The sequence below is a fragment of the Pteronotus mesoamericanus genome, unplaced genomic scaffold, assembly GCF_021234165.1.
Source record: "Pteronotus mesoamericanus isolate MK-2021 breed Mesoamerican mustached bat unplaced genomic scaffold, CSHL_Meso_final contig_557, whole genome shotgun sequence".
In the NCBI taxonomy this organism is placed as follows: domain Eukaryota; kingdom Metazoa; phylum Chordata; class Mammalia; order Chiroptera; family Mormoopidae; genus Pteronotus; species Pteronotus mesoamericanus.
Window position 1 is genome coordinate 1298511 of NW_026555200.1, and position 18877 is coordinate 1317387.

General features: G+C 54.6%; 1 protein-coding gene across 1 annotated transcript in view; it reads left to right on the forward strand.

Moving 5' to 3' along the window:
* The window catches only part of PADI2 (peptidyl arginine deiminase 2), a 38879-nt gene that overhangs the window by 11940 nt on the left and 8062 nt on the right, over window positions 1-18877 (forward strand). Inside the window, exons 3-10 of the mRNA XM_054579619.1 lie at window positions 666-738; window positions 7070-7131; window positions 9305-9422; window positions 9843-9968; window positions 15173-15351; window positions 16519-16622; window positions 17407-17518; window positions 18016-18123. Of these exons, the coding sequence (XP_054435594.1) occupies window positions 666-738; window positions 7070-7131; window positions 9305-9422; window positions 9843-9968; window positions 15173-15351; window positions 16519-16622; window positions 17407-17518; window positions 18016-18123 (882 nt within the window). The remainder of the gene's footprint in view (window positions 1-665; window positions 739-7069; window positions 7132-9304; window positions 9423-9842; window positions 9969-15172; window positions 15352-16518; window positions 16623-17406; window positions 17519-18015; window positions 18124-18877) is intronic.

Below are 18877 nucleotides of genomic sequence, written 5' to 3' on the forward strand. Positions count from 1 at the left end.
CAATAGCCACCTGTGGCCAGTGGCGACTGTGTAAAACAGCTCAGCGTTAGACCGTGGAATGATGGCTTCATGGAAGGTTAAATCGTGGGCTGCCGAATGGTGACATATTAGAGTCATTGGAAGTTACAGCTACAGGTGTCCTTTCTTTTGTCACATATAAAATGGAGCTCTGGGTGCCCATGCAGCTAAGTGACTTGCCCAGGTGCCCATGCAGCTAAGTGACTTGCCCAGGCGAGAGCAGACTCTCCTCACTGGGCTCTCTAATTATGAACTTCATGCACCCCATGGCAGTGATGGGTGCTGGGCTTTATCCCAAGGAAACAACCTCAGCCCTGCCCTCTGGTTGCTTAGTGGGAGCTAGACATACACCACGGCAGATGTGGGATCCCGCAGGCAGCAGAATACACCAGGGGCACAAGCAGGCAGTCAGCACCCAGGACGCACTCTGCGAGGATGGGAGTCTCCTGTCTAGTTTGATCATCTAAGCAAAGTAGCCCAGCAACCCAGGAGTGCTTCCTGGAGGAGGTGGTTCAGCTATCAGGAGAAAGCTGGCTTGACAGGCCGTGAGGTAAAAGGCAGGGAAGCTGATCACTGCAGATCTTCCCGCCTGTGATAAGTGATCTTTGCTCTTCTTTTCCCTCCCGCTGCACGTCCTCCCTACCAAGGTCACTGTCAACTACTATGAGCAGGAGGGGTTCGCCCCCATCAACCAGGCTGGGCTCCTCCTTACGGCCATCGGTGAGTTGACAAGGCTCTTGCCTGGGTGCCTTCATCCCCCAGGGCCTGGCATCGCTGCCCTTCTCAGTAGCACTTGGGCTGTTTTCAATGCTGCAGACCTGGCACTGGCGCTTCCTCTGAATAATGCAGGACCGATGGGTGATGCCGCACGTGCCCGGGCCCTTCTCTACTAGGGTTGGGGATGTTCTACAGGGGGTGGTGTGCCCTGGTCTGCGGGCAACTCACCCCAACATCAGGGTCTCTGTCGTGGGCTCCGTGGGCTGCAGAGAAGAAGGAGCAAAGTCAGCTCCTCCCCCACCCACCCCTCAGCCTGGAGAAGAGCTTGTCTCTGAGTGAGGGAAAGCCCACGCTCTCCTCCACTGAAAGCTCATGCTCTCCTCCACTGTCCCCTCCCTGGACCCAGAGATGCAGCCTGGGTCCTTAGCTCACCTCGTGCAAGCCCTTCATTTAACTCATGAGGACAGTGAGGCCCAAAGAGGTTAGGGGACTCATTCAGAGTCACACAGCAATGTGGTGGCAGGTTGAGTCAGAGCTCAGGATTACTCCGCCCCACTGACCCCAGGCTCTGCCCACTGCACAGCAGTTCCCTGCCATGGTGGAGCCCAGCCCGGCTCAGCGAGGCCCGGGGATGTGGTTTGCTGAACCCTTCAGTCATTCAACTCCTCTGTAGTTAAGGTGTTAATTGTATATATATTTTATAACTTTTTAATCATAGGATGTAGTTATATTTCAGAGGGTGATTTGTCGATCCAGCCTTAGCTTAACATTGGCAGTTGCTACATGGTTGGAGGAGGGAATTACCAGTTATTGAGTGCTGACTATGTGCCGAGTGCTTTAAAAATGATACTGACGTCTTCCCTTTATTGAACACCTGCTCTGTGATCAGGATCGTGCTGGGTCCCCAAAGGATATCTTACTGCCAGATCTCAATCTATTCTTACCATTGTTCCAAGGATAGACACTACTACTGTCCCCATTTTACAGACGAGAAAACCAAGGCTCATATAAAGTAAAACAGCCATGGGTGGTGTCGCTCAGTTAGTTGGGCGTCATCCCCATATACCGAAAGGCTGCAGGTTCAATTCCCAGTCAGGGCACATGCATCGGTTGCAGGTTTGATCCTCGGTCAGGGTGCTTGTGGGAGGCAGCCAATCGATGTTTCTCTCTCTCTCCTCGACCCCCTTTCCTTCTCTCTAAAATCAAAAAGCATGTCATTGGGTGAAGATTTAAAAAAAAAAGTAAAACTAAAAATTGCCAGAGGCCACACACCCGGAAAGTGATTTGTGAGACACCAAGCCATTCCAGTCATCTCATATTCTCCGGGGGTCTTGGAAATCTCTTCCCCCCGCCAAAAAAAAAAACCCAGGTAGTTCCCAAGGCAGCCAGTCTCTCCTCCTCCAGCCCTGTGCTTGTAGCTGCCAAAATAGGCTCAACAACAATGCTCTTCCGCTTCGCAGCTTATTCCCAGAGGGCTTGGTTGCTAGTCACCCTGCCCCTCCTTCTATAGGAGGGGATGCCCAGCCTGGGGCGGGGTCCCCAGGACAACCTGAGGGGGCCTTCAGAGAAGGAAACCAAGGCCCACCGAGCTGTAGCTGAGGGCTGGCACGGGGTGGACCTCACATGCATACGTGGCCCCCAGGTCATCTCAGGTGACCGTCCCTGAGGAAACCTAATCCCACAGAGACGGGACACCTGAGGACCTAAGCAGGAAGAGCTGTGGCCAGAGGCCTGTGAGGTGAGGGCGATCCCAGAGGGCTGAGTGCGCCACGAACGCAAATTCCACAGGAGCAAGGCTGACTCAGCGTAATGGCAAACACCACACTGTAAGGCCGCAAGACCAGACTCTCCCTCTCCCCGAGAAGATGAGAAGACGGTAACACGCGTGCTGAGTCCCGAAAGGTTCCAGGCGCGCCGTGGTGAACGGCCAGGCTTCTCCCTCTGAGGTTCTGCCGTTGTGCTTTACTGGACAATTATTTACTTAACTGCCACACGTTCCAGATATTTAGGTTCCATGGACCAGTGAAATGTCCACCCCGACCCCCACCACAAAAAATAGTAAGACTAACATTTTTGATGCTTGGCCCCAAAAAAGACACTAATAATTTGTCATCGGTTATCACCGTTTTTCAACCTTCAAAAACCTAAAATGTAGCCAGGGCATAACCTCAGAATAAAAAGACAGTTATTTACATCGTGGAAATAAAGCTTTAGGAAAAACTCACCTCACGGAACTTACGTTTCCTGTTCTACCAGGAACCCTGGTGAAAGCTTGATTTCCCTTGGGATCCACTGGTCTCTGGCTTTTCTGGGGCTTATCTTTTCTTAAGCATCTACCCCAGGAGTGCTTGAGGCCTACAGCCTGACTAAGCATTCACAGGCAGCACCCCAGATGCAGGAACACCAAGATGGCGGGGCTGTCCCCCGAGGACATCTCTATGAGTCCCTCTCACCCTAGTTATGAGCCCACACTGAGTGGAAAGAACGCTGGCTTCAGAGTAGACAGAACTAAGTCTAAGTACTGGCTCTGCCCCCTGCAGCCACATTGTAACTGTCACTTTCCCCTCTCCCTGGGCCTCAGTTTCCTCATCTGCAAAACGGGCTCACAGTGCACTCTTGCACAGTGCTTGCAAGGATTCGATGAGATGCAGTCAGCGTGCAAAGAACCTGGCATGGAGTAGGCGCTCAGGCGATGCTCTCTCTTCTCCCTTCTTCTTGCTATACCTTCTCTCTGCCTGGGTGAAGTTAAAGAACTCTACTGCCTTCAGGCTTCTTCTTGGTATTTGGAAACAAACCCATAGTGCCCTTAGCCAAATCAGGCTCTAGGTCTTGGTCTCAGTCCTGCCAAGGGCTTGCTGAGTGACCTTCACAAGTAGCCCACCCCCTCTAGACCACACAGTTTCCCAGCTATAAAATGAGGGACTTGAGTTCATTGGTCCCTGAGGGTCTTTAAGACTCCAATGAAGGCTGACTTGCAAAGCTCCCCTGTTACGGGAGGAGTAGGGGTGGGGGAGGAGGGAGGTCCAGAGTCTCAGCCTCTTTGCTGCAGTCCTGGCAACGGGAGCAGGACACCTACACAAGCCTTGAGAAGTTTTAGCATCAACCTGGGGACCTCATTCCTTGTGCCCCCCCTCCCCAGCACTCAGGGTGGCTGTGGGGGACAGAGACCTTCTTCCCCACCACACCCCAGACTCCGCGGTAAGGCAAGAAGGCCAGGCACGCTGTCACTGTCTGTAGGGGCTGGCAGCCCATCAAAATGCCTGTGGCTCTGTGTCAAAAGCTGAGGGCTCAGTGTCTAAATTCCCACTTAGGACAGACTGCCTTGACCCCAGTTTGACATTTCCCATTAACCTGCCCCACATCCCAGGCAAGACCTAACACCTTGGGGCTATTCCCAGGAGCTGAGGTAGGACTGGGAGCCTCTGGGAAATGTCAGCGTCCCCTCCCTTCTCTCCAGGAAGACACAGCCATCCCAGCAGGGCAGGGCTCCGGGCAGGTCCCACCGACCCTCCTCTCCGACCCAACCAGGGTATCCCGTTAGAATCTAGTTAAATGGGACATTGGAGGAACTCTGAAGGGGAGCAGTCCTCAGGGGTGGCTTAGAGCCTGGGGAAGGGGGGACCCTGAGTCGTAAGACAGAAAATGGGCAGCACGGGAGGAGGTCGGAGGCGGGTGATATGAGAGCCCAGTTCTGGAATGCCCGAGTTGCATAACAGGAAGTCAGTGAAACCTACCCTCGGTTCATAAATCAAGAAAGAGCAATAAGCGTGTTATTGTTACCGAGGTTGCCTTCAGGCAGGTAGGGGCAGGCCTGATGGGGAACTTAGCACCAAACACTTTCTTTAGAAGCGGTTTGGTATTAATCGGTTTCTTGTGCACAATGTGCAAGCATTCATAGAATGTTTAAATTTAAGAAATCGTAATTAAAGAAAACACAATGAAGTGCTTATAATGGAGCCCCTGTGACCCACAGCTCTCAGAGACACAGCACAGGAGCTGCACAGTGGTGCCATCTTGCAGCCGAGAGACAGAGGCCACAGGGCAGCTGTGGGGGTGGGGGGTGGGGGGGTAGGATGTGGCCAGCTCCTCTGGGGGTAATGTTTAGGGAGCAAGTCTTAGGCTTTCGAAGCTGGGCTTGGCTTTTGGAAGCAGCCCAGAGCGGAGTCAATAGCGGCAACAGCCTAGGCCAGGGATCTGGGGTCAGGCCCCAGTCGGATGGGGACTTCCTGGTCACTTCCCTGCTGGGTGCCTCGGTTTCCTCATCTGCGCGGAGGGGGTGACGAGTGGGGGTAACTCCTTCCCCCGGTGGGATAGAAGGGAGAACGTGCACGGGAAGTGCCTGTCGCTGGCGGCGTGAACTGTGCACGCAGGAGACATTATTCTCTTAAAAGCAAAGACAGCCCAGTTCCTTAAGGAGGCTGGGCCTGCGGCTGCTTCCCAGGGAGGAGCTTCAATGGGGAATGTCCAACTGGAAAGTTCCCGAAGGTCTGGGAGCCAAAATCCATGCGGCTCCTTCATCTGAGCCTCCAGCCTCTTGAACTGCAGCTGGTGGCTCTGCCTTTCCCACTTTCTCCCTAAAACTCTTATCCTGCCCCGGCACCCCAGACACGCAGCCCCAATTCCAAACAGAGGACATCTCTGTGTCTCGGTTTGCTCACCTGAAAAATGGGAACCATACTGTTTATCTCATAGGACTGGGGATTCCTTGAGAACAGGCACTGCACCCCGAAGCCCCACCATTAGGTCTCTGTACCCAGCACGGTGCCGGGGGCACAGCAGAGGCTCACCAGGGACTTGCTGCGTGGGCGGGACCAACGGGAGGAGTGTCTATAATTATGCCTTACAACATCTATCGGGCCGTAGGGCTGCAGACATGGGGACCCTGGAGGGCTCCTCTCCCAGGGACCAGGCATCCTTAAAGCCTCTCCTCTCCCGCCTCCTTCCCGACCCAGAAAAGCCACATTCAAGGGTGGGAGGGAATCAGACCGAGGACAAAGGGAGGACTTGAACATAATCCCCAGACCCAGGGTGAGCGGCCCGAGGAGGGGTGCCATCAGTGCCCTTCCTGGGCCAGGATCCTCCTCCCCACCCGATGCAGGGAGAGGGCCTGCCTGCCCAAGGGGCTCACCAGGAATTCCCTCATTCCCACCCAGCTCCCATCTCAGTCCAAGTCATGCCCAGCGTGCGGCCGAGCCTGCTGGGCAGCTCCCGGGCCTGGACGCGGCTCCTCTCGGTGTGTGTGAGGCTCCCGTCACCTCCCCAAAAACTGCCCGCCCTGTTAGTCTCTAATGCAAGGGGTCATGTCGCCTCCCTTTTAAGACATTTAGCAATATCTGAAGACATCTTGGTTGTCCCAGCCGGGGGATGTTACTGGCATCCGGGGTACTGCTAAACGTCCTACAATGCACAGGGCGACTCGCTCAACACAGAAATACCGACTCAAAACTGTCTGTAGTGCCTGCTGTTGTGATTAGCGCAATTCCTCAAATTGGAAAGGGCCCCATTTGCAGATAAAGAAACTGGGCCTCGGAGATGCTGTCTAACCTGCCCCAAGTCACACAGCTTATAACTAGAGAACCAGGGTTCGAACCCAGCACTGTCTGATGCTGAATTTGGGGTTCAGTTTCTACAAAGCCTATTCCCACGGCAGGCCTAGTTCAGCCAGTATATTACAGATCCCTTCCCCACAAGAAAGGATAAACAAGGACCCCACCCTGGGTCCTCTCTCTGACGGGCACTCTCAGATCAAAAGGGGTTGGAGACCCAGTTTCCCACCCAAAGTAAAGCCCCGGTCCTTGGAGGTGGGATGTAGGCCACTGAGAATTCTGGAAGAGATACACACGCTCACATACATGTGTGCGCACATGCCCTGGACAGGCTGGGGAAGGCAGTTCAGGAATCCTATGACAGTTTTCAAAGTAAAAACTTTGAATCAGACCTACCCCAGTGTGTGTCCCAGTTCCGCTAAAGCCACCTGTGTGACCCTGGACAGTGATTTGGCCTCTCTGACCCGAGTCTCCCAGATCTGTACGGTGAGGCTCATCCCACTCGCCACCCAAGCTTGACTGAGGAACCAGGTAGTGGCAGGAGGTCTGACCTGGCGGCCAGCACCCCTCAAAGCCATCACAGCGGCGAGGTCAGCAGCATCTGCCCGTGTTCTCCATCAGGCAGTGGGGTGGGAGGCAGGGTGTTGGATAAGATGACCTCAGCTAGGCCCTTTCCTTCCAGGGACCCAGCAAACGGTGAGCCACACCCTAATCCCATAGGTCTTCCTCCTGTCCCTGCCCCACCCCATCTGGCAGGCTCAGCGTCTCACCCCTGTGTCTGTCCCCAGAGATTTCCCTGGATGTGGATGCAGACCGGGACGGTGTGGTCGAGAAGAACAACCCAAAAAAGGTACCTAGCTACCAGGGCAGAGATATGGAGGGTGGGGGCATCTAGGGCAGAGCCCCAGGCTGGATTCCGGAAGCAGCCATGGTCTTCCCAGCAAGCAAAGGCTACTCGGTCTCAGAGGGCGAGACGGGGGCTCAAGACGGGCTCCCAGACCACAGCACACGGTGGCAGACGCACAGAGGAGCCGGGCTGCCTATGGGAACCACTGCGGAACAGGTTCCCAAGTCTCAGTCCCCCACCACAGGATGGGGGACCCCCAGTTCAAGTTCATAGGGTTGCTGGAAAAAATAAATGTCCTGCCACAGAGGAAGTGCTGCCAAGGTATTTGCTCTTATGATTTTGCCTTTTTAAAGTAAGTGTTTATATCTGAGTAGGAAAGACAGCCAGGAGCAGAGGCTGCAACAATCAGCCTCAGTTCAAGCCGTGTGGTCTTGAGCGGCGCATGTCCGTTGGTTCATTCGTTCGTTCACTTATCCCTTCTCTTCTATCCTGCATCCCCCATTCCTATTCTGCTCACCGACAAAGGACCATTTTAGTGGGGTTTAATGTGTCTCTTTTGGTTCTTATGATTGTTGCAAAACCTCTGGTCTCGTTGGCATGCATGTATTTTTAACTTGTGCAAATAGCACTGTGTTCTCCATCTCGTTCTCTTCTGTACTTTTTGCCTCAATCCACTTTGTAAACTCCACTGGTTTTGCTCTGTTACATCCTCTAATTATTTCCCATAACAAACTAAAGCCTGGTTTAAACTATACATAGATGGATACTTTTAAAAGTTAAATAAATACGCCGGCAAGGAGCCTGGAGACTAGCATCTGGCCCCAAACTCCCTGCCCGTTGCTAGAGGGGCCTCAGGCCTGGTGGGGAGTCCCTTCTACCAGGCTCCTCAGTGGGGCTCCGCCCTGGCCCTGCCTTCCCGAGGCAGCTGAGCCAGCATTGCACATACATTCTCCGTGTCGGTGGCCCCAAGACGGGACAATGGACTCCGCGCAGGCCTCTGAGGCATCAGCCCTGCCCAAGCCTGCAGAGCTCTGCAGCCTTATTGAAATCACACAGCCCTAAGGGTCTGAACTCACCTGAGGGCCTGAACTCACCTAAGGGCCTGGCTCACTTAAGGGCCAGGCTTCCTCCACGTGAACCAGTGACATTTTACATTGTGTGTATCATTTCATGAATATTTGTTGAGCATCTTTTATATTCTAGGCCTGGGTCAGGCCCTGGGGAACAGCTCCTGCCCTTGGGGGGCCCACATTAAATAAAGAATGGCATGGGCGGCCTTTTCATCACAGTTGTCCCAAATCCGCTCCAAAAAGAACATGTTCAATGTTGTGAGTGTGAACTCAGAGAAGCCACTCTGCCCTGGAGGATCGTAAAGGCTTTCAGGGGGAAATGGGACAGTTTTGCTGTGACCGGAAGGAGGAGTGGTGCTGGCCAGGTGCAGGGAGACAGGACAGCATTCCAGGCAGTGGGGCCAGAGCAGGCCAAGGCCTGAGGGCTTGGCATCACTGCAGAGCAGCCAGTGTGCGGGGAGCAGAGTGAGCGAGAAGAGCGCGGGGTGCGGGGTGCAGATGGAGAGGCGGGCAGGTCTCACCGGGGCTCGCAGGCCACAGTGACTTTATCCAGAGTCAACAGGGAGCCTCTGACCGCGATGAAAGCAGGAGAGCAACGTGATCTGGTTGGAGTTTATTCTAAACCACTGTGGCTGCAGCGCAGAAAGTGGATCGCCTTGCAGGTCCCGTCTGGAGCACTCAGAGAGTGTCTGCAAACAGCTGCATGTCTACCCATCTAGGTGTCCTCCCCTGAGCCCCTCTGGGGACTTCAGAGCATGTAGCAGAATGCTCGTTTCTCTGGTCCCCTCCCCCTCTTGCCTCCACCCCTCCCCAGTCACGGGCGCGCCAGTCATGAGGCTCACGAGTGGCTCGTCAGCCCTCCAGTCTGTGTCTCTCTCTGCCATCATCCGTCCCCCTCCTGAACTTGCCTTTGTTGCTTACACAGACCATCTCTGGACTTCAGAGGTGGGACTCGCATTGGTCAGGTCACAGCTGCCCCAGTGGGTGGTGGCTGTTCTTTTTTCTCCTCCTGGGGCCATCCCTGTGGGGTCCGGTGAAGTCTGGGGTGGGGACAACCTGCCAGAAGGTAGAGAAGAGGGGACTGACCTCTGTCCCTGCCAACGCAGGCGTCCTGGACTTGGGGCCCGGAGGGCCAGGGGGCCATCCTGCTGGTGAACTGTGACCGAGACACACCCTGGCTGCCCAAGGAAGACTGCAGGGACGAGAAGGTCTACAGCAAAGAAGGTACCAGCAGGACCCGCACCCGGGGCTGGGCCCGGGAGGAGCAATGGAAACTCTCATGCCAAGCCCTGGCTGGGCTGAGGGTGCGGCAGAAGTGACCTTAGGTCTCCTGGGGGTAGTGGACTCAAATATTCACTTTTGCTAAAAAGAGAAGACAAAACTACTGATAGAGTTCAATTGGAACCATGTTTTTAAAGAAGAGACACATACATAGAAAAAGGACTTGAAGGGAATTCCCAAAAAGCTATGGTCGCCTGTAGTACTAAAGATGACAGCCAGTTTTTATGCTTTTCTACAATTTCCATAATACACATGTGTGGGGCTTTCTTTGTCCTCATTATAAAAGTAACAATAGTCCTTTGTAAGCCAACATTCCAGCCGCCAGTCTCTTCATTCTAATCTCCTCCTGCGTCCACCCCTCAGACCTCAAGGACATGTCCCAGATGATCCTGCGGACCAAAGGCCCGGACCGCCTCCCTGCGGGATACGAGATCGTCCTCTACATTTCCATGTCGGACTCGGACAAAGTGGGCGTGTTCTACATGGATAGTGAGTGACCGCAGCCCAGCCCTCCGGCCGTCCCGATCCATTCACTGCTCACTGAGCTGCCCCCACGGGGGCCCAGCTCTGCCCTCTAAGGCTCCCCAGACCCCTCCCCTCAGCAGTTGCGGCCCCTCGCGTGCAGGTGCTGGAGGGACCCAGGGCCGGCCTCTTAGTAAGGAGCTGGGCCTCTTAGTAATAGGAACGATCACTAAGTTACATTGCTGGTAATAGCAATAGTCATCCTGGGACGTCAGGAGGCCCCACGGGAGAGACCTCTCCTTTCTCAAAGGAGGCAGTAGTGACGCAGGTTTCTGTAGAACCCAGGGGCCCATCTTCCCCGCAAGAAGGGAGGGAGGGCTGTGAGGTCCATCTTTTCAGGAGTCACATCTCCTTCGTGATACCTGAGGCAGGGGCCCCTCAGGGGTCTTTGGCCCATCACAGACTTCTATGAGCTAAGAACTGCCTCTGACTTTTAAAGAGCCCCTGATGATGCTGTAGGCACCTGGGGAAGCTGACCCCCTTGTTCTTCTTGGCGGGTCCCCACTGTGCAGGGAACACACTTCCGCCACAGAGCTGCGTGCTCTGACTTATTCTTTCTGTAAGTGTGGGTTGAGCCTCCTCAGTGCTGGGTGCTGATCTCAGCACTGGGGTCCCCGCAATGATCTCTGCCATCCCACTCTGCCCTGGGGAGGTGACTGCCTAGTCAGGGAGACGTCATATGTAGCACGGTTGGAGAAAATGACACAGACCCCATGACAGAGGGTAGCAGGGACAGAGGTCAGCTACCGCTAGCCTGAGCAGGTGACATTTGAGCTGAGACCCAAACCAACAATGAGAAGGAGCCGCGTGTTTATGAGCTGAGGGAAGGGTGTTCCAGGCACAGGGAACAGCATGGACGAAGCACGGAGGAGGAGCCCAGCTTGGAGGAGCAGAAAGCCCAGAACAAGAGGGTGTGTGGAATCCAGGTCAGCGAGCTGGGCAGGGGCCACGGCATGCAGAGGAGGCTTAGCTTTGATTCTGAGGGCAGTGGGAAGCCATTAGAGGGTTTCAAGCAAGGGACTGCCTAGATCTGATTTATGTGTTAAAATGCTCTCTAGGCAAAATTGTTGGCTTTACAGTTTGCCGTGGGTGCAGGGTGGGGCTTCCTCTGTGTGTCCAGCTGCCTGGGGACCCAGGATCTCTGGCCTAGCTCTGGAGGCCCACCCCAGCCAGGACAGTCACCATGAGGAGTGCGTCACGGGGACCCTGGACCCTCACCTCAGGGAGTGATTTAGTCAGAACAGCGATGGACAGCTGCCATCTGAAGCCACTCTTCCTTGTGACCCACCCTGGGTTCAGGCAGTGACCTCATGCAGGTTGGAATGTCCCCAGAGTCAGGCCAGCTCCACTGCCCCGAGGGGCTGGAGCTGTTGATATTTACCCCTGGCCAGGCCAGGGTTGCCGCGGGGCAGAGGCTGCCTGTGGGGACTGGCGCGGTCCAGACAGGACCTTCACCTGGGCTTCTTGACCATGACATTGAGTTATGAAAGTGAACCCCCATTGCTAACAGTGACGCCTGGGTGTTATCCAAAGAGTTCTCTTTATTGATAGGAGTGGACTGAGGTCTGGCCCCGGAACCACATCCCTCCTCCGTCACTTGCCATCCATGATGGTTCTGAGCAGACGAGGAAAAAAGGACTCTAGTGCAAGCGCTTTGGGCACCAGTCCCCAGCCCGTGTTATCCGGGCCGCCGTCCTGCAGGGGGTGGCCTTCCAGATGCAGCAATGGCCCCAGAATAGTCAGTTCCCACAAAGTGCCGAATCCTGGGTGAATGCTCACTGTCACAGTAAAGAACAGGAGGAAAACCATCCATCTGTGGCAGTTTCTTTTTCTTCCATGCCAATGTTTTGGGGTTTTGTCAAAAATCCAAGCACACCTGAGAATGTGCTGAGTCACAGGAATGTCATGTGTCACCTATGTCACCCAAAGGCAGAGGCGGATCTGGAGGCCGAGGGACCCTGAGAGGGAGCTCTGAAGCCTAGGAGATTCAAACCCCAGACCTAAGCAAGTCTCAGCAGGCCACGCCTGGTGTTCCTCTTATGTGATGTGATCTGGGGACAGCAAGAGGCCTGACTGTCCAGCTGGTGACGGGAATGAAAGAGGAACGTGGGTCAGGCACTCAGGGCAGTAGCTGGCCCGTGCCACGCTATCCCTAGATGGCACTTGTTGCTTTTGTTGGGATTATTGTTATGACTATTAATTATACTCATTAGCAGGAGTCTCCAGTGCTGTGAGGAAGACCCAGGGTCTGTGCTCCAGCCTCAGCCTCTGCCCCAGGATCCCGGGATTGAGGTCTGACCCCTTCCCACAAGGATGCAGGAACCACCTTGTCCGCTTGCCCAGGGCCTTCTTGGCTTTAGCCCTGAAAATTGGTCAGTCCCAGACAAACCAGAATGGTTGATTACACTACCTGAAGGTGGAATGTCTCCAAAGTGACCAGACAGGTCGTGCCAAACCATACCATGCACCCAGCGGGCCCAGTGCCTGGGATGAAGGAGAGGACAGGGTGGCCAGCGGGCCCAGCCAGAGGCATGTGGGTCGCTTAATAAAGGGGCATTGTTGGTTCCTGCGGGGAGAGCCGGCCATGCCCAGGCGGGCCTACACCCAGCTGGGGACAGGGGACAGGGGAAGGAGAGTCCTGGGGACAGTGGCTAGATTGTTCCCACTGAGGAATCCATCTGCCTGGAGCTGGCTCAGGCTGCCAGAGAGACGCGTAAATCGCAGGCCAGGGGAGGGAGAAAACTGCATGCTGATGGGCAAGATCAGGACCATCCACCCGACCTCGCTCCCCTCCCACCCCCAGGCCCCTGCTCTCCCCGACCCTTGGGGAGCCCCTTCCCCCCCACCACCACCTTTGGAGCTTTCTGCAAAGATGAGTCAGCTTCTAGGCAGACATCTCTTCCCTGAGCCCAGTTCAAGCACAGCCTGGAGGTATGGGCGTGGAAGAACCAGAGTGCCTGGGGGCAACTTTTTAAATTATACAGATCCCTCTGGATCTGCTCAGTGACTGAGACAGGAGCACGCACTGTCATTTCTCAATGAGAAGGACTTCACCTTCTGTACTGGGCTGTGAGAAGTTCCTTGGAACATTCAGTGCCTGAGTCTATATGCCCCATTCCTTGGGCCCATCCAAGAGAAGATGACGTGAGGTATTATTGTTTCTTTGCCTTCTGTGCGTGAGCCGTTCGATAAAAAGGTCAAGAGTGTTGCAGTAAGGGGTGTGCCGACCCATCTGTGGGTAATGACAGCAGGTCCTAGCTGTGTTCCCGATGGTTACCCGTGGTCACCAAGTTTACCGAAGGTACAGGTGCTGTGTCATTTTATCTTGTAACGACCATGCGGCAGGGGTACTGTTATCCTCCATTTAACAGATGAGTAAACTGAGGCTAGGGGAGAATGAGTGAATTCCCAAGGTTTCCCAGCTTCTAAAGCCAGAGGGGTATTGGAGCCCAGGTCTCTCTGGCGCAGGAAGCCATAACCAGTCAGGCCACCGCCCTCAGTGAGCTGTACAGGGCAGGGAAAAGTAGTCTTACAGTTGTGCATATGCAAAACTCAGAGTTCGTTCTGGTATTATTATGTATTAAGTATTGTATTATTTTCCATGTGAACAACTGTAAACTTGCTTTTGCCCCATCCAGCATGACCAGGGTCTAGCTGAGCACATGGTCCTGTATGAGGAGCCATCCTAAGCCGGGCTTCAGTAGTTCCTCCATGCATTTTCCAAGTTTTAACCAACCACCCTATTCAGTCCAGGACTGTTCTGGTTACCTGTTCTAACCCTTGGGAGACTGGTCATTCACCATGAACATTGTTGTTGGCAATAGCACTAAGCTGAGCCTGATTCTGCCCTTCCAGCTCTGCAGGGCATAAAGAAACTCCTTCTGGAACTGCATAGGGTCCTACCTCCATGCCTTGGCCAGTGCAAGTATCCTCTCTCCTCACTGCACCCCACTCTGCCACCCCAAAGGACGTCTCAAAGGCTACCCTCCTCTGCTCACAGGCTTCCCACCCCGCCCCCTTCCCTTGCCCTCCGCACCCCAGTAACGCCATGGGGTCTCTCATCCCGCAGCTGTGTTATGACGCTTCCCGTCTCTGCTCTACCTTACCGTCCGCTGAGCACTGCTCCTAAACAGAGATACTGCGTCTCTGTCTCCCCCGAAGTCCTCACTGGTGCTGGTCACAGAGTACTAATTCAGTACATGTGCTCCAAAATGGCCTAAAAATCCTCCCGTGGGGAGTGGAGTGGGAGCCATTGGCCCATCGGTTCAGTGGACATGTATTACACATGACCACGTGCTGGACTGGCTGGGCCCATTTCTGCCTCCACAAAGGTGACCGCCTCTCGGAGCCAACAAGCAAACACTGAGCTCGAGCCCCTTTAGAAAGGCTGGGGGCAGAGCAGGGGAGGATGGGGACTGTGGGAGCTCCACACAGAGCCCCTTGGCTTGGGGTCTGAGGGACCTGGGCATGATTCTCCCAAGTGACGCAAATGAAGGCCTGAAAGAAGGAGGGAGGCGACTGTTTCGAGCAGAGGGAACAGCACTGTGAATGCTGAGGGACTTCAGAGGTGCAGGGGCACTGGACAAACCTGCCTGTCCTCCCAGCCACGAAAATGGCCAGCCAGAGACCCACGCGTGGGACTTCACGCCAGTATGGCTTCTGTTACATGGAGGGGGATTTTGGTGCAAATGGGCACATTGGTGTTTTATTTCTGTAATTGGGAGGGGAGCTTGGGGTTCGGAATTGGATGTGACTTTGAGTCCCAGCTCAGCCACTTACTGGCTATGTGACCTCAAACAAGCCATTTCTCCTTTCTGAGACTCAGTTTCCTCGTCTGTAAAATAGGAGCAGTAATATCTTTCCTCAACATCACTAGCTGCCCAATTATCCTCTGCCCTCATTTCATGTGTGCCATTCCTGGGAGAGTTAGCTCCTTTTATAGACAAGGAAGCCCCAAGCCACATGGGTGGCTTCAGTGCCACATGGGTACCACACAGTAATGCTGGCATGATGACCAGGCCATGGTCCCTCCGGTGGCATTTTCTGCTTGTGCTTTCCTCTCTTCATCTGGAGGACAAGTTACTCTGCCATCTTGTCCCCCATCAGGACCCCGCCCCACTGACCCCTTCTTGGTGGGTCCAGGGTCTGATATTGGTCCGCCTCCCCCACAGATCCGTTCTTCGGCCAGCATTACGTCCATATCCTGGGCCGGCAGAAGCTCTACCATGTGGTCAAGTACACGGGCGGCTCTGCAGAGCTGCTGTTCTTTGTGGAAGGCCTGCGTTTCCCCGACGAGGGCTTCCCAGGCCTGGTCTCCATCCACGTCAGCCTGCTGGAGCACGTGTCCCAGGTGAGGGCTCCAGCCTCTGCCACGTGGGGCTACCCCTGGGCGCCACGTGGGGCTCCTCCGAGAGGGCCATGCCCAGGACCCCCCACCATGCTCCACACCCCTCAGAGCACCAAGGGGGAGTCCAGGCGTGGAGACCTAGATGCCGCCCCCACCATTCACATTCAGGCGAGGCTGCGTCTGTCTTAGATTGATGAGAGTGGGCTCTGGAGTCAGACTGCCCAGGTTCAACGCCATAAGACACTGGGCAAGTGAACTGACTCCCTGTGCCTTGGTTTCCCACAAAAGCTCCCACTTCCTGGGAGGGTTATGAGCATTGGAACCAGTAAGGACTCATTCACAAAGCACCCTCAAGTCCGTGGGAAAAAAAAGAGAGGCAGAAAAGGCACCGCTAACAGCCCTGGTCGGGAGGGGGCTTTTCCAGTGGTGCCTGGAGCAGCCCGGCCATCAGGGTCTCTCAGACAGGCCCCTCCAGCGGGCACCACAGAGACTCAAAGGCAGACCTGTGCAGGAAGGGCCGGCGCACCCACAGCCCCTCCCCCAGCCTCCCCGTCCGGTGCAGGGTCCAGTTTCCTTTAACTTTCAAAGCCACTCCAGCAAAGGAACCTGAGAATCCGATCTCATTTTCCCTTGGGAGCCAGGCAAGTTTCCTGAGCCTTTCCTGAAAACGAAGGACAATCTGGACCTAGCGAAATTTCCCTGAACAACGTCGAGATGCTCACACACAGAAAAGGACAAGGTGCTCAGAGTGAAAACAGAAGAAGGCCCGTGGCTGGCTCAGCCCTCCTGTGGGCTGACTTCAGGAGCATAACCTTGATAGGGCAAGATCAGAACGTGGGCATGCGTGTGCGCTTAGCTGCCGGACAACCTGAGTTTAGATCTGGGCTCTACCACTTGCTAGCCTTGTGACCTTGGGTAGCTACCTAAAAGTTCTGTGACTCAGAGGTTCGTGATTCAGTTTCCCCATCTGTAAAACAAGGATCATAGTGTATCTACCCCCTGGGGTAGGGCAGAATGCATTGGTTCATGTAAAAACACCACAGGGCCTGGCACACAGTAAGTGCTCAATAAATGCACTACTGTTACCGGCTTCACCCACTTTGGAAGGCAGGGATGAAAAGCACCCTGACAAGACTTTCCAATGCCCTGCCCCTTCTCTCCCACATCCAGGAGATTCCGCTGACACCCATCTTCACGGACACCGTGATCTTCCGGATTGCTCCGTGGATCATGACCCCCAACACCCTCCCTCCCGTGTCTGTGTATGTGTGCTGGTAAGCAGTGGCCACAGTGCAGAGGGGTTGTGTGGCCGAGTGGTTAACGCTGGGCCTTCGAGGACAGGCAGACCTGAGCTCAGATCCTGGCCCTGTCACTCACTAGGTTTGTGACCTTGAGCAACTCACTTGGCCTCTCTGTGCCTCCATTTCTCTGAAATGCTAACATCACAGGGTCACTGTGGGGCTTAAAAGAGATGAAGCAGGCAAAATATTCGTCCAAGGGTGTGGCACAGAGTTCATGCGCTCTGAAAAATAGTAGTCACCATTTCTCTTCTTATTCTTAGTCTGTACTGTGGAGTCAGATAGATATTCATCTACCTGCAATAGATAGTCATCTCATTCATTCGGCCCTCCTTTAATTGAGCACCTATTATGTGCTACACAGCTGCAGTAAGATGAGAGGCAGGGGAAAGAACTGCCTGCAGGTGGCTGCTGGCCACACCCAAAGGACCCTGAGGTCCTGGCCTGTCTCCTGCCTCCAACTAAGAACACCCCCTCTTTGGAAATCTTGGGAATTAGAGACCAGGCTTTGGGACAGGTGGGGATGAGAATTCCCCTCCTCATTTTATTTGCTCATGACCTTGGCCAACACCACACGCATAGGTGCATTTGCTTGGCCCTTTAGTCTGGTGGCCTTTGTAAAGATGCCCGTGAACCCAGACGTGGCCTCACCTGCCTAGCACAGCCTAGAGGTGCCAGCCGCTGTTGCCACCTCAGTGGGCTGAGCCTCGTCCCTCCTCACCCTTTCTTCTGGTCTTCTTCTCTTCCCTAAACGTCTCAGCATGAAGGACAATTACCTGTTCCTGAAAGAGGTGAAGAACCTGGTCGAGAAAACCAAATGTGACCTGAAGGTCTGCTTCCAGTACATAAACCGAGGGGACCGCTGGATCCAGGTGAGGAGCCCCAGGCTGGGAAGGACGTGGCCCAGGGCTCAGGCAAGGAGAGTTGGCTTAACGTCAACACCTCGGCACCCAGCAGCTCCATGTGTGGGAACTCTGCTGTCAGCTCATGCATGCACGTGTGCTCAGAAGCATAAATGAATAAAGCAGTTCACTGCAGCCGAAGTAGCAAAAGGCTGTAAAACAACCCAAATGTCCATCCACGGGGGATGGGGTAAGCATAAAAAGGGACCAACCTATAAATACAGAATATGCTTCAAGGTAAGGTGTTACTTGTAGGAAAATGTATACAGGATGTTACCCATTACACTTTGTAAAACGGGGTTGGTATGAACACACCCATGCTGGGGATGTGCAGAGACCGTCGGCGGAAGGATACCCACGGAAAGACACAGCCGCGGCTCGCTGTCGGGAAGAGAGTGGGAAGGCTGGCCGGCGTTCACTGGCAGCGCTCTGGGCTCCTCTGAAGGCTCTCCTTGGTGTCCCCGCAGGATGAAATCGAGTTTGGCTACATCGAGGCCCCCCACAAAGGCTTCCCTGTGGTGCTGGACTCCCCCCGAGACGGAAACCTGAAGGACTTCCCTGTGAAGCAGCTGCTGGTGAGATGCTGGGGGCCGCGTTGGGAAGGGCGAGGGGAGGGCAGGTGCAGTCCTGGGGACTCTTACAGGACAGAGTGGTCAGGAGGCCTTGCGCACCCTTGACAAGTTACTCTGTTTCCCACAGCCTTCGTTTTCCCACTTGCAAAATGGACTCGTTGGAATAGTGACCTCTAAGGTCCTTTCGTACTCTGCTAACGCATGCTTTTCCGAAAAATGGGAGAGTTTGCTGCTAAATGAAAAATGGGACCTGTGGGAGACAAAGGCAGGGCGGGGGCCCTGACTTCTGCTGCTGCCCCACGTCCAACTTGCAGCAAAATAAGTTCCAAAGAGGAAAATTAATAGTTAAGCAATTGTCAATAGTCATAGTTCCAACTTCAAAGCTCATTTAAGCTGTGATTTTCAGGGCATTTTTTTTAAGCCCTCTGACCACCGCACCCCACCCCCACCCCCATTCTAGAAGCAATTTCCACTCTTCTTAGAGGTGAGCCCTTGCCAGGTTCACCCCTGCTACCCGAGCACCTCCACTAACCGATCTGCCCCAGCGCAGGGAGGGGTGCAGCCCTTGGTGTGAGCGCCAAGCCTGCACTGCCAGGCGGACCGGCCTTGAGTCCTGCTTCCCCATTAGCGGCTGCGTGCCCTTGGGCGAGCAGCTCCGCCTCCTGAAGCCTCCGCTTGCTCCTCCGTAAAACGGGGATGGAAGCGGCACCGTCGGACGGGATCGGCGCGAACATGGCAGGCATTCTATAAGGCATCC